Genomic DNA, 15,546 nt, shown 5'->3' with positions numbered 1-15,546 from the left:
AACCGACAATGTGGAAAATTGCCCAGGTATGTCCTGTCCACAAAGCAGGACAAATCCAATCCAACCAATTACCACCCCATCAGTCTACTCTCAATCATCAGCAAAGTGATGGAAGGTGTCGTCGACAATGCTATCAAGCAGCACTTACTCACCAATAACCTGCTCACCGATGCTCAGGTTGGGTTCTGCCAGGACCACTCTGCTCCAGACCTCATTACAGCCTTGGTCCAAACATGGACGAAAGAGCTGAATTCCAGAGGTGAGGTGAGAATGACTGCCCTTGACATCAAGGCAGCATTTGACCGAGTGTGGCACCAAGGAGCCCTAGTAAAATTGAAGTCAATGGGAATCAGGGGGAAAACTCTCCAGTGGCTGGAGTCATACCTAGCACAAAGGAAGATGGTAGTGGTTGTTGGAGGCCAATCATCTCAGCCCCAGGACATTGCTGCAGGAGTTCCTCAGGGCAGTGTGCTAGGCCCAACCACCTTCAGCTGCTTCATCAATGACCTTCCCTCCATCATAAGGTCAGAAATGGGGATGTTTGTTGATTGCACCATGTTCAGTTCCATTCACAACCCCACAGATACTGAAGTAGTCCGTGCCTGCATGCAGCAGAAGCTGGACAACATCCAGGCTTGGGCTGATGCATGACAAATAACATTCGAGCCAGGCAATGACCATCTCCAACAAGAGTGTCTAACCACCTCCCCTTGACATTCAACGGCATTACCATCGCAGAATCACCCACCATCAACATCCTGGGGGTCACTATTGACCAGAAACTTAACTGGACCAGCCACATAAATACTGTGGCTACAAGAGCAGGTCAGAGGCTGGGTATTCTGCAGCGAGTGACTCACCTCCTGACTCCCCAAAGCCTTTCCACCATCTACAAGGCACAAGTCAGGAGTGTGATGGAATACTCTCCATTTGCCTGGATGAGTGCAGCTCCTACAACACTCAAGAAGCTTGACATCATCCAGGACAAAGCAGCCCGTCTAATTGGCACTCCCTTCACTGCTGGCGCACTGTGGCTGCAGTGTGTACCATCTACTGGATGCACTGCAGCAACTCACCAAGGCTTCTTTGACAGCACCTCCCAAACCCACGACATCTACCACCTAGAAGGACAAGAGCAGCAGGCACATGGGAACAACACCATCTGCACGTTCCCCTCCAAGTCACACACCATCCCGACTTGGAAATATATCGCCGTTCCTTCATCGTCGCTGGGTCAAAATCCTGGAACTCCCTACCTAACAACACTGGGAGAACCTTCACCACACGGACTGCAGCGATTCATGAAGGCGGCTCACCACCACCTTCTCGAGGACAGTTAGGGATGGGCAATAAATGTTGGCCTTGCCAGCGATGCCCACATCCCATGAATGAATTTAAAAAAAATAGAAGCACTGGTGATGGGTGTTGGTGCCTGTGGAGCCAGCAGCATTGCTTCACTAACCTTACAGGGCTATAGCTGGTGGCTTCAATGCAAGACAAATGCATCATTTAGCTGCTTCTATTCTATTGCTGGGGGTTAAGGGTTAAATTGAGGACAGGTTGGCTTGTATTCCTTTGAGTTTGGAAGGTTGAGGAATGATCTAATCGAGTTGTGTAAAATGATAAAGGAATTCTATAGGGTAGATAAAGAGAAACTATTTCCTCTGGTGGGAGAATCAAGAACAAGGGGGCATATTCTTAAAATTAAAGCCAGGCTGGTCCAGAGTGAAATCAGGAAGCACTTTTTCACAGGGCGGTGGAAATCTGGGACTCCCCTTTGCGCGCCCCCCACCCCCCCAGCCCAAAAGCTGTGGAGGCTGGGGGTCAATTGAAATTTTCTGATATTGATTGCCCGCTCCATCGTCGAATCACCCTTTTCAATACATAATTTTCCCTTTTTGATTTACAAGAAAGCTTATTGGCAGCATTTATTCACTTAGCAACCAATCACACTACTAATTTCAAGTGCTACCTATAACGACAAATACCAACAGATTCTTTTTCCATATTTTACAATTTGATATTTAATTGTAAAGACAAATTTGTTAAATTGAAATAGTATCTCTAGTTCATATTCACAGTCTCTCTAACAGTCTGTTTGTTTAGTTGTGTTGAATTCCGTCGTTCTGATGAAACATTTGTATTAAGGACCGAGGGGTTGATTTTGCAATGGTGGCAGGTTGGCGGCAGGGAGAGGGTGGTGGCGGGGAGGGGGGTGAAGGTGCGTGTGGCAAACCCGCATGAACAAGACTTATTATTTCGACACGATCGCATGTTGATTGCTGATGATTAACGTCCTTTCCGGGTTTTGCACCCGGCAGCCAGCCTGATTGACAGGCTTGCTGCCATCAGGAGCTGTGACGTGAGGAAGGGGGAGAAAGTGAGAGCAAGACGACATCTGGCGCTGGACTGGAAGATCGTTGCTGGGGGGGGGGCTGCGGGAGGGGAAGATCGTTGCTGGGGGGGGGTGCGGGAGGGGAAGATTGTTGCGGGGGGGGGGGGGGGGCGCGAGAGGTGAAGATCGGGGGAGTGAAGAGTGAGACATCGGAACAGGGTGCAAAGGTAGGTTCATTTTGTGTTTTCACTTGAGTATGATATTTTATTTAGTTTCTTGTTCCCTGATCCAGCCCTCCAGGCATGAATTGGGAGCGGTGGGCAAGCCGCCCAGGTAAGTTATAAAAAATCGTTCTAATCACCTTACTCTGTCACAGGTAAAGTGCCTTAAGTAGCTGAATGTGGTACATGTAGCTCTTTAACTGTCATCCCGCTGGCTTTAATTGCTGGCGGGACTTCCATCTTCGGGTCACGTGCGCACACAGGTGGGTCCCTGGGAAACTCGGAAGTCAGCGGGTTGGAGCCGGCTTCCGAAGCCAAATGGGATTTTCGGAGCCACCCCTACCCCCAACGCACCCAAAGTTGCCACCTAAAATTGAGCCCCGAGTGTCTAATCAGTTCAGTATTATTCTTAAAGCTATACAAAAACAGGTTTTGTTCTTTTAATCCACTAATACTTACATAAAATTTTACAGTGCAAAAACAGGCCATCTGGCCCAACATACTGGCGTTTATGCTCCACACGAGCCTTCTCCCACCCCTCTTCATCTCACCCTATCCACATATCCTTCTATTCCTTTCTCCCTCATGTACTATCTAGATTCCAATTAAATGCATCTATGCTAATCGCCTCAGCTATTCCTTGTGGTAGCGAGTTCCACATTCTAACCACTGTCTGGGTAAAGAAGTTTCTCCTGAATTCCTTATTGGATTTATTAGTGACTATCTTATATTTATGGTTCCTAGTTTTGGACTCCCCACAAATGGAAACATCTTTTTGATGTCTATCTTATTGAACCCCTTCAAAATTTTAAAGACCTTTCAGCCTTTACTTTTCTAAAGAAAAGAGCCCCTGCCTTGTTGTTGAACTGAGAACAGTTTCCTCTTGTGTACCAGTGCCCATTTCTTTCCTTTATTTTTCCATGCAGGTTAATCTTGAGGTATTTTTTGGCAAACCAGGACAGTGGTTTGGAACTAACCTTCTTGATGGTGACTGGACTTCTATTTTCCATGACTTAGATGGTTCAGTGACTGGATTTCCTGACACGTTTGTAGCTAGGGCTGACAACTACCTGGTTCGTCATCCAGGCTGCCTTAGTGTGCCCAGGTGGAATGGAGTGATCTGCAGTGGCAAGTATGCCCAGGTGAAATTTCAATCGGGTAAACATTTGTCATATTTTGCCAATCGTCAGTTTTACAGCAATCTTATTTGAGATGGCATTTGGACTTTGAGGCCGAGTTTGGTTTGCTACAGTAATTGGGCCTATGACGGGTGTTGGATCGTTCAGTAGCACGAGTCACAGTCCGAGGCAGCTTGCCGGTTGGGGAGGGCAGGAAATCGAGTGGCTCGTACACAAAGCAGCTGACAGTATGGACCTGGAGTGGGTAGAGGTTTGTGCACAGTTGGCTAGAGTATTTTTATAGAGCCTGAAGGACCACTCTTGCTTCTCCAGACCCCACAAAAATGAAGAAAAAATAGATTTGGGCTGTTTTTAGAGTGGCCTGCAGATTAGGCCTCGCCACACCAGGGACCAATGGCTGTGGAGTGGTGCGTGGTACAAACCTTGCCTAATAGGTCCATGAAAATTGTGTTGAGGTCCTACGAGGACCCTGATTTAAACATTTAAATAAGGCTCCCGCCTGTTTTGGGTGAGTGTGCTGGAAGTCTATTTCACGGCCCGCTCGCAGATCACATTGAGTGGGCCTCTTGTGAGACATTGGTGAGATGCAAGTCTCGCCAATTTTTGTGCCACTGCCACCCTATGCTCGCCAGGAAATGGCTGATGAAAATCAGCTCCTATGAATGAGTCCCGGCCATAACTGGGTAATTTTAGTTTCTGTTTGTTTAGTTTAAAGTTTCTGTTCCAGGAACAGAGCTTCGGACATACTGGGAGTAATACTGCGATCCCACGCTCTCAGTGAGAAATGCATACTCAAAGGGAGTTTGGGTCAGATATTGGCAGCTTGACTCAGCTGGTAGCACTCGCAGCTGAATTAGGTTGTGGGCTTGAGCAATTGAGGATGTAAACACATAATCTAGGCTGACACTTCAGTGGACTACTGTAATGTCATAGGTATTGTCTGTCAGATGAGACCTTAAACCTAGGCCCGATCCGCCTGGTCGGGTGGATGTAAAAGATCCCGTGGCATTATTTGAGGACGAGCATGGGAGTTCTCCCAGTGCCCTGCCAACATTTGACTTTCATCCAACGCCAACAGAATTGATTAACTGGCCTTTTATCTCATTGCTGTTTGTGGGACCTTGCTGCTGTAGTTCCTACATAAAAATAGTGACTGCACTTCAAAAGCAGTTCATCGGCTGTGATGACTTTGGGAAGTCCTAAGGATGTAAGAGGTGCTATATCAATGCAAGTTCTTTATTTCTGATAAGGCTACAAGATTGTAGCCCCAAATCTCTAACCCACACTCCCTGCAAGCATGGGATCACAGAAATCCCTCCTATTGGGAATTGAGGTGTAAAGGTCAGCGTGAACAATTCATGGTTGGCATGAGATGATAAACCTAGGTCCTGTCTAACCCTCAGGTGGATGTAAAAGATACCATAGCATTATTCAAAAGAGGAGCTGGGAACTTCTCCCGACGTCCTGACCAACATTTATCTTTCAACCACCAACTTTCTTTTATTCTTTTTTCTTTTTTTTTTCTTTCTTTCCTATTTGTTAATTTCTAGCGGAGTTCCATGGCAGAAATACAAACTTGTAAAATTGCCCCGTACATTTATATCCTAGTTATTTTGGGCACTTTTTAAACTCAAACAAATGTGGTGTAAGGATAAGAAAGACTACTGCATAAGAAAAATATATTTAAATGTCTGACATATACTTAATTAAAAATAAACTACTTACTTTCTAGTCTATAGATGTTCAAAATTTTTTTTAGGAACATAGAAACTGCTAGATGAAATAAGACCAAGGTCCATCTAGATCACCCGCTACCATTTTGGTAGTCATGGGAGTTGTTGACGAATCATCATTTTAATCGACTTCTATAACTGCAGAAAATTCAATAAATATATTCAGACACAAATAATCCAATGTTTAATTAAAATAATTCTGCAACTTTGACAGTTTTCAAATTCAACCAACAAAAACATTTCTAGGTTTTTATCTTCAAATTGAAAATTATTGATTAAATTTCATGCTCCATGCATAAATGTAGGTGTAAGCATTAGGTTGATGATGTGTCCACGCCCCCCCCCCCAACTCAATTTTTAGAGAATGTGGCTTATGCCCCCCCCTCCAACTAAACTCACCCCTCATTCCAGTGGGACTGGCTGGCAAAGGCTGCTGTATTTAAATGAGGCACAGAAGTTTCCTCCACCCCTGCTCCCTTTCATCCTGGAGAGACACCCCAATCAATGAAGGGGGAGAGGGAGTGGAGTGTGGCAAGACTAGACCAAGATGTTTCAGAACTGAGTTGTGGAACTGGGATGTAGTTTCAGTTCCAAGGCCTATTATGAAAATCAATACAAAATTTTACTATTTTGAATCTGGTGGCTGCAAGGAATTAGTTTTAACTTCATAAATGCCCTCCTCTCATAGACTCTAACACCATGGGCCATATTGAATTGCAAACCAAGGGCTATATTTCCCTCTGGTTGCTAATTTAAGTGAATTGATAAATGTGCATAAACAGTGGTTCAAGATGGCTGACCGATTTGTCAGTGTTTAGCCTTGCTCTTTTCCCAAAAATGGGTTCCAGTAAATTAACAATAACACATCTTTGAAAAACTTGCACTTTTTGCTTGTTATGGCTTTAAAGGCCAATCATGAACAATACTCAGGTCAGTGCTGGGGTCAAAGTTCAAAGAACAGGAAGATTTCAAAGCATTACCCCAGCAGTGGTGATTGTATAATGTGTGGCCTCTAAATTAAATGCAGCTCACTTTGGGAAGCAGAGGGAGAGAAAGGTAGGGAAAGAGTTTTTAAGTAGAGTCCACATTTACTGCAGACCAGTTCTAAATTGTACACCATTAGGTTTAATGTACACCGTGAATGTGTAATGGACACTGCCAGTGGGGAGTGCACGTGATCAGAAATATGTTGCATGGCAGAACTCCAACTCTTAAGCTGGGTGACTATTTATCATAGAATCTTGCAGCACAGAAGGAGGCCATTCAGCCCATCCTGCCTGTGCCAGCTATTTGAAAGAACTGTCCAATTAGTCCCACTCCCCCATTCTTACCCCACAGCCCTGCACATCTTTCCTTTTCAAGTATATATCCAATTCCCTTTTGAAAGTTACTATTTAATTTGCTTCCACTACCCTTTCAGGCAGTGTATTCCAGATCATCATAACGTTGCGTTTATATATAATTCTCCTCATCTTCCCTCCCTGGTTCTTTTGCTAATTATCTTAAATCTGTGCCCTCTGGTTAGTGACCTACCTGCCAGTGGAAACAGTTTTTCCTTAGTTACTCTATCAAAACCCCTCATAATTTTGAAGTACTGTAACAAAAAAAAGTGCTGGTTTCGGGCATAATCGTGCTCTGATGAAGAGCTAGGCCTGAAATGTCAACATTTTTCCTTTCTTTACAGACGCTCCCTGACTTGCTGAGTTTCCAACATTTTCTGTTTTTGTTTTGGATTTCCAGCATCTGCAGTTTTTTGAGTATTTACTGTAGTTGTTTGGGGGAGGGGAAGTGAGGTAACCGTGAGCACTTCTAGGACAGAAGGGGAAACAGAGAAATGCAAATCCCTGCTGGCTTCATAACAATAGCCAAGATTGCAAATGATTCATTGCAGACATGTTATACATGGATTTAGCTGCAGCCACTGGGCACATTTATTGATGTTTATTGAGACTTTCTCATATGGTTAAAATGAGCAAATAAATTAGTCACCACCAGCCAGTTAAACATTGCACAAATCTCATGTGCATGGCAGATGTGTGACTAAATTTCTCACACAAAGGATATGCCCAGTGATGACACACTTGCCTTTTCGAGTGAGTGCGCGTGTGATGTGGGGAGAATGAGGATGAAAAAGGGGAATGATAAAGCCTAAATATTAAGTGTGCCGGCTGTGATCTGTGGGCCAAATGTGATCTGCTAGGTTTGATGATACAGCTCATAAACCAATGTATGTTGTTCCAAGGATGTGTACTTCCCAAGGACGTGTGTTTGCGGTATTGTTCTTGTGTTTTTTCGGTGTATCTGGCCTTATCCCATCCTACTCACCCATCACTCCTGTCCTTGCTGACCTACATTGGCTCCTGCTCCTGGTGCCACAAAGCCTCCAATTTAAAATTCTCATCTTCTCCATGTTTAAATCCCTTCACTGCCTTGTTCCTCTCTATCTCTGTAACCTCCTCCAGCCCAACAACCTCACAACCCCAGAAACCATCGTTCCACTGACTCTGGCTTCTTGTGCAGCCCCCCCATCCCCTCCTTTGCTTCACCTTTGGCAGATGCTTTGGAATTCCCTCTCTCAACCCCTCTACCTCCTTTAAGGCCCTACTTAAAACCCACCTCTTTGACCAAGCTTTAAAGGCAGTTAGAGATGGGGAAGCAATGTGGAAAGCGAGAACAGAAAATGAGTGCGGGGGAGAGAGAGCAGAGGGTGAAAATGAAAGAGACAAAGAAACATTGAGGAAGAAGAAAAAATGACAGAAAAAGAAGAGACAACAACTTGGATTTATATAGCACTTTTAACGTAGGAAAACATTCTCAGGGCCGTAATCAGACAAAAATGAGATACTAGGAGGGGTGGAGGTGAGTTTTAAGGAGAGTTTCAAAGGAAAAGAGGGAAATGAAGAGGCAGAAGGGTTTATGAAGGGCATTCCAGAGCATGGGGCCTAGACAGCTAAAGACATGGCGGTCAATGGTGGGTAAAGGGAAAGAAATGCACAAAAGGTCAGTCAGCGGAATGGAAATTGGTGGTCTTTGAGATGGAGGCGGCTATGAGTTCTGAAGCTCGGCTAGGGGTCGAGTAGAACAACTAAATTGCAAACCGTCTGATTCAATGTGAGACAGTGGTCAGGGAGGGGGTGGAATCGATGCCATGGGTATGGAGTTTGAGGCGGGTACTGAAGACGATGGCCTCAGTCTTCCCAAGAGAGTTTAAAAGGTCAGGTTGTGATTTGTACACTGGGTTCTGTTACTCTACAATATGGCACAATAGTGCAGCTTGGTAGAACTTCTTACAACCTGCAAGACCAAGGGCATGTTCTATGCACTGACAAAAGTGAATGTTTTGAAACCAGCCCTACTGAATAAACTTACAGATGTGGCTTAGTGGGTAACTTGGCAAGTCGAGGCTTAGCAGGATCATTCCCTATGATGTTTAGCTCTGTCTTCAACCAGTGATCCCATTTAGCAAGGCCCCACACCAGCAAAGCTACACCGTTTATACCCATATCACCACTGCATTCAAATTTGTAATGTGAATATGCACCTTTTTGGCCATTCAAGGACATGTAATTCACAATGAAAACATTGCAATTATCTTTTTTGGTTTGTGAATAGCCAGAGTTCATCCAAATGGTTGAGAATATTTGTGGTAACACTTTTTTTATTTTGTTAGAACTGAATTGGTTCATAGTCATGAAGATCCACCTAGGAAGACTATGGAAACAAGCAGAATGTGAGACCCCTGCTCAACTTTTTTTAATAAATACCCAACACCATGACCTGGATCTTCCTTCTGTTTGGTGCCAGATTTGGGACCATTTCTCTTGCCAAAGCCATGACGGGAGACCGAAAAACCCCTCTGAATTTCAGAGCCATGGGGGCAGAAATTGGAGTGCATTGTGCCTATTTTTCAGGCAAAAAATGGGTATAACACATACCAATATCTGGGCATGAGGTTTTAAAGTTGATGCTTGTTCCACAGAATTAAAAAAACTCTCAATCGATGGAGATAAATGATTGAAAAGCAAGGCTAGGCCATCAAGGGATGCATTATAATATAATATTTATGCTTCTGATTTCCTCTATTGGTTCAAAACCACAAGCCTACGTTTGACCTGTAATCCTGTGTGGATTTGTCTGATCATAATTCATGTCTTTGGTTCATTGTACCTTAATTTGGGGGGGGGGGGTGGAGGGGGACAATACCAGTACCTTAGTAGTGATCTAATGTATCCTTGGACAAGCTGGGGGTGGGGGGTGCTGCTCATAGAATCATAGAGCACAGAGGAGGCCATTTGGCCCATTGTGCCTGTGCCAGCTCTTTGAAAGAGCTACCCAATTAGTCCCACTCCCCTGCTCTTTCCCCATAGTGCTGCAATTTTTTCCGTTTCAAGTATTTATCCAATTCCCTTTTGAAAGTTGTTATTGAATATGCTTCGAGCACCCTTTCAGGCAGTACATTCCAAATCGTAACTTGCTGCATAATAAAATTATTCTCCTCACCTTCCCTCTGCTGGCCCTTAATTTTCTTAGCAGTTTTGCATACTGCTAAGACCTGCCCTTATGTAAGAATGTGTTGCATCTGTGAGTAGATTATTAAATAAATGCTACCATTTTCTGACTGGCATTTGTCTCTGTCTATACTGTCTTTGTGACGTATAATCCAATTGGGCTGTGTTGTGAACTTTCAGTCTTTCCTTTACATAAGCAGGAGACTGAGACCTCCAGTTTTCTAATTGTTGAGCAGAAAACATCACAGCTTTGGGAGCCAGTTTAATCTTTGATAACCTGCTTACTTATTCCACAATGGCTCTTTGTGTAAATTTACACTGCACTGCAAGTAGCTCTGGTCATTGTCCCTCAATTAGGAGCATTAATTTTAAAATGGGACAGCATGTATGGTGATTAGTGCCATTTCAGAAGGTCTGTGCTCAACCTGTGAAATGATTAGCTACATTCTTTCAGGTCCAAGTAGTTTATTGGCTGTTCTGTCAGCTTACCTTATGAGACTGTGTCCTAGTGTCCCACCATGTTGCTGCCTGAAAATATACACTAAAATACCAATATGTGAAGACTTTTTTAAAAATTTGGTAATCTATAAGTAGGAATCAATGGACACTGACTTCCATTTTTCCCATTTCGTTAGAGTTGCACCTTCAGGTAGTGCTCTGGGATATTTTATATCCCCCTGAACAGGCAGATAGAGGCATTGGTTTAACAGCTCACTGAAAAACAATGCAATGACAATGCAGGGCTCTCTTAGTACTGTGCTTAAATTGTCAGCTTAGACTATGTACTTAAATCCTGGAGTGAGGCTTAAACTCAGTCACAACCTTCTGACTTAGAAATGAGAGCTACAAACCGAGCCAGACAGGTGAGAGGGATTATGTCATGTTTTGCCCCTCCCCACCTGGTGGGAACGGTTTGGGTGGGGGGTGGGGGGGAGGTGATTAAGATTTTTGGGGGTTTAGTGAAGGGCTGATGTTGCTACTAAAATAGCAGAGGAATTTCACCAGTGCTGAACCTTTGTACTTCACAGCATCACTTCAGGGCAGTCGTTTTTTGAGACCTACCATGACCTTTAGGTTTCAGCCGTGGCTCAGTGGTAGCACTCTCTCTGGAGTCAGAAGATTGAGTTCAAGTCCCATTTGAGACTTGAGTACATAAGCTAGGCAGACACTTCAGTGCAGCACTGAGGGAGCGCTGTACTATCGGAGGTGCCATCTTTCAGAGGAGACATTAAACCGAGGCCCTATCTGCCCCTTCAGGTGGATGTAAACAATCCCATGGCACTATTCAAAGAAAAGCATGGGAGTTCTCCCTAGTATCCTGGCCAATATCTATCCCTCAGCCAACATCACTTAAAAATATTATCTGGTCATTATCATATCGCTGTTTGTGGGACCTTGCCACGTTTCCTACATTACAACAGTGAACACACTTTAAATTACTTCATTAGCTGTAACACACTTTGGGGTGTCCTGAAGTTATGGAAGGCGCTATATAAATGTAATTTTTTATTTTTGCACAATTCAATGTTTTTCTTTTATTCTTAATTAATCTGACCCTGAAATGCCATGGGAGTTTTCCTGCTTTCCCGCCATAATTCCAGGGTAATCCAGTGGAACTGTCAAAAATGAAACTGCGTAACCAGGCTATACTGGATTTTTGCCATTTTTGGGGTTTCTGCTGTTGTACAGCAGAAGATTGGTAGTCTTCCACAGAAGTACATCTAAACTCTACCCCATGCTGCCCAGAGCGCACAGGTGGCCTGCCTCCAGCACCTCATCAATTTTGTCTGATTTTCAATGTAACTGCACTAAAAGTAGGGTAGTTACATTGAAAATCAGATGAAGGGTTGCAGGGCTATTTATGAAAGGCTTTATACATATTCACCTAATATGTACTAGGCCCTCCCTATCTCTGTAACCTCCTCCTACCCCAACAACCATCAGATCTCTGTGGTCCTCCAATTCTGGCCTCTTGTGCATCCCTGATTTTCATTGCTCCAACATTGGTGGCCATGCCTTCAGCTGTTTAGGCCCTAAGCTCTGGAACTCCCTCTGCCTCTCTACCTCTCTCTCCTCCTCCTTTTTAAGTCGCTCCTTAAAACTACCTTTTTGACCAAGTTTTTGGTCACCTGTCCCAGTATCTCTTTACATGGCTTGTTGTCAAATTTTGTCTGATAACGCTCCTGTGAAGCACCTTGTGATGTTTTACTATGTTGAAGGCACTATATAATGCAAGTTGTTGTTGTGCTAGTCAGAAAGATCCTGGGGTAAATCGAAAACTTGGACTGTTTTAAAATGTTGTCATAGTGAAGCTCTCCACTGGCTGCTGACAGAAAGCTGGGCCAATATCCTGGAACTTCCTAACATCAATGTGGGAGTTTCAACACCAGGACTGTAGTGGTTCAAGGAGAAGGCCCACTACAACCTTCTCTGGGCAACTAGGAATGGAAAATAAATGTGCCCTTGCCAGTATCGCCCACATCTCGAAGAAATTTAAAATACACTATCTCCATAAAGCACTATTTCTCTTTTTTTTTAATTCAGCTCTATGTTCAAGCCTGGCGCTCAGAGAATCTTTCTCTACTGATCACGAAGGACTTGTACCCAAACCACCCTCTGAAGCTGCAGGGTGTAAATCGTAGAGCACCCTATCAACAGTACCAGCCTGTTGTCATGCTGGAACAATCCTACACACTACGGTGGAATGGCAGAACGCCTGAGCAGGTTGTCCTCTACCCAATCAATTTTAACAGGTAACCCATTGGGAGCATCATTTTGTTTTGTGGAGTTAAGCATTGTTCACTATCCAAAGTTCCAGATGTAGTATTGGGTAAACTTTGCAAAGGCCCTCTACCAGAATGGAGCATTGCTCAACTGGGTTGTCAATTGACGAATGGGCCACTCGAACACACTCAATTTGATTGAATTTTTTGAGGGGGTGACTAGGCGTGTGGATGAGGGTAGCGCAGTGGATGTGGTATACATGGATTTCAGTAAGGCCTTCGATAAAGTCCCGCACAGGAGACTGGTCAAGAAGGTACGAGCCCATGGAATCCAGGGTGCCTTGGCACTTTGGATACAAAACTGGCTTAGTGGCAGAAGGCAGAGGGTGATGGTCGAAGGTTGTTTTTGTGACTGGAAGCCTGTGGCCAGTGGGGTACCACAGGGATCTGTGCTGGGGCCCTTGCTGTTTGTGGTCTACATTAACGACTTGGATATGAATGTAAAAGGTATGATCAGTTAGTTCGCTGATGATACAAAAATTGGTAGGGTGGTAAATAGCGAGGAGGATAGCCTCAGTCTGCAGGACGTTATAGATGGGTTGGTCAGATGGGCGGAACAGTGGCAAATGGAATTTAACCCGGAAAAGTGCGAGGTGATGCACTTTGGAGGGACTAACAAGGCAAGGGAATACACAATGAATGGGAAGACCCTAGGCAAGACAGAGGGTCAGAGGGATCTTGGTGTGCAAGTTCACAGATCCCTGAAGGCGGCGGAACAGGTAGATAAGGTGGTAAAGAAGGCATATGGGATACTTGCCTTTATTAGCCGAGGCATAGAATATAAGAGCAAGGAGGTTATGATGGAGCTGTATAAAACACTGGTTAGGCCACAGCTGGAGTACTGTGTGCAGTTCTGGTCGCCGCACTACAGGAAGGATGTGATCGCTTTGGAGAGGGTGCAGAGGAGATTCACCAGGATGTTACCAGGGCTGGAGCGCTTCAGCTATGAAGAGAGACTGGGAAGATTGGGTTTGTTTTCCTTGGAGCAGAGGAGGCTAAGGGGGGACATGATTGAGGTGTACAAAATTATGAGGGGCATAGATAGGATGGATACTAAGGAGCTTTTTCCCTTCGTTGAGGGTTCTATAACAAGGGGGCATAGATTCAAGGTAAAAGGCGGGAGGTTTAGAGGGGATTTGAGAAAGAACTTTTTCACCCAGAGGGTGGTTGGAGTCTGGAACTCACTGCCTGAGAGGGTTGTGGAGGCAGGAACCCTCACAACATTCAAGAAGCATTTGGATGAGCACTTGAAATGCCATAGCATACAAGGCTACGGACCAAATGCTGGAATATGGGATTAGATTAGACTGGGCTTGATGGCCGGCGCGGACACGATAGGCCGAAGGGCCTCTATCCGTGCTGTATAACTCTATGACTCTAATTAGATTATCATGTGAATCAAAATTTTGTTTAAACCTTTTAAACAAAAAAAGTTCCCTTTATAAAGAAGGATGATGATGCAGTGGATGAGCTGATGACTTTTCAAAACCATTTCAGTGGAAAAGTAAAACTACTTCTAAGAATAACCTGTTGATAAACTAGGACATTATCAAACCGGCCCAGTGCTGCAGTGAGCCATAGAGACCAGGGCCCCGATACTGGCGGGGAGGCTGGACGGCAGTGGGGGACGATTAGGCGCGTGGGTAACCCGCCCAATAAAATCTGTCCGTTTCCCACGCGATCGCGAGTCAATTGGCTTCCGGGTTTGCCATCTGAAAGCTGCGCAGTGGGCGGACAGTTCTCCTGCATCACAGGCTGTCAGCTGGAGGAGCTCTATTTAAAGAGTCCTCCAATGGCTGCTCCTGGAGCAAACACTCATACAGCACAGGGGAAAGGCTGCTCCTAGATTTAGCGATGCCTCACTCCAGGTGCTACTGGATGGGGTGAGGAGGAGGAATGTCTTCCACCCGGCGGACGGGAGAAAGTGGCCTGCCTCTGCCACCAAGAAGGCCTGGCTCGAGGCAGCAGAGGAGGTCACCAGCAGCAACAATATCTCCTGCACCTGGATCCAGTATAGGAAGCACTTCAATGACCTAACTAGGTCAGTCAAAGTGAGTACACTTTTTTCATTCTCCTACACTCTGTCTTCCGCATCACTGCCCCCACCCCCCAACTCATTCTGCACTGCCAACACTAGTCTATCACATCACTCCTCATACCCACTTAAAGCTCATCCTCAACTTACCTGCACTTCCTCACCTCCCCATTAGTCATCCCACCACTACCACTCAACCGAATCCTCATACAATGTCATGGCTCTGTCTCATACTCGCCCTCTGATGCATCTCTTTTACGGTCAGCCGCACCCAAGCCAATGCATTCATCGGTTGGTCACGTCACCATTGCTCACTCGCGCGTCTTTACTTTCTCCCCTTTATAGGGGAAGAGAGCCCAGAATGCATGGGAGAGGGTGAGGACTGGAGGGGGGCCGCAACATATCATCGTCCTCATAGACACAGAGCAGGAGGCGCTGGAGCTGAGCTCCACCCTCGAGTGCCTGTCCATCGGGGCTGCCGAGACTGGCACCCAGCAAACGTTTGGTGACAGAACTTTAACATTCAGCGCGCACAATATGAATTGATGTTAACATGCTTCACCATCTCCAGCACCTCAGTATGCTCATAGCAACATGACACATCTATGATCATGCTTAATATTGCCCTCTGTTCTCTTACAAGGCCTTCAATGACCGCTGTGACGGCAGAGGGCGATTCCTCTGAGGGTGCACCATCACACCTGAGCGAGGAATCCACCAGCAGAGATACTCTCACCTCGGTGGGTCCTAGTCCGCGGTTAGTTGGGGTCGCACATGGTAAGTTACCACACA

At 45.1% G+C, this 15,546-nt stretch overlaps 2 protein-coding genes across 7 annotated transcripts in view; both read left to right on the top strand.

Annotated features, from left to right (window-relative positions):
- Window positions 1-15,546, top strand: part of LOC137301907 (cell migration-inducing and hyaluronan-binding protein-like) — a 194,917-nt gene that overhangs the window by 31,868 nt on the left and 147,503 nt on the right. The gene's annotated exons all lie outside the window — the stretch shown is intronic.
- LOC137301905 (inactive cell surface hyaluronidase CEMIP2-like) overlaps window positions 1-15,546 on the top strand; it is a 120,262-nt gene that overhangs the window by 67,237 nt on the left and 37,479 nt on the right. For 4 of the 5 annotated variants that reach the window (XM_067971622.1, XM_067971621.1, XM_067971624.1 and 1 more), the window contains exons 19-20: window positions 3,483-3,698; window positions 12,481-12,689. In XM_067971622.1, the coding sequence (XP_067827723.1) occupies window positions 3,483-3,698; window positions 12,481-12,689 (425 nt within the window). The remainder of the gene's footprint in view (window positions 1-3,482; window positions 3,699-12,480; window positions 12,690-15,546) is intronic. The other variant, XM_067971625.1, reaches the window with a different exon arrangement.

This window comes from Heptranchias perlo, chromosome 34 (assembly GCF_035084215.1).
Source record: "Heptranchias perlo isolate sHepPer1 chromosome 34, sHepPer1.hap1, whole genome shotgun sequence".
Taxonomy (NCBI): Eukaryota; Metazoa; Chordata; class Chondrichthyes; order Hexanchiformes; family Hexanchidae; genus Heptranchias; species Heptranchias perlo.
The sequence above is the reverse complement of the archived record's forward strand: the minus strand, read 5'-3'. Positions and strand labels throughout refer to the sequence as shown.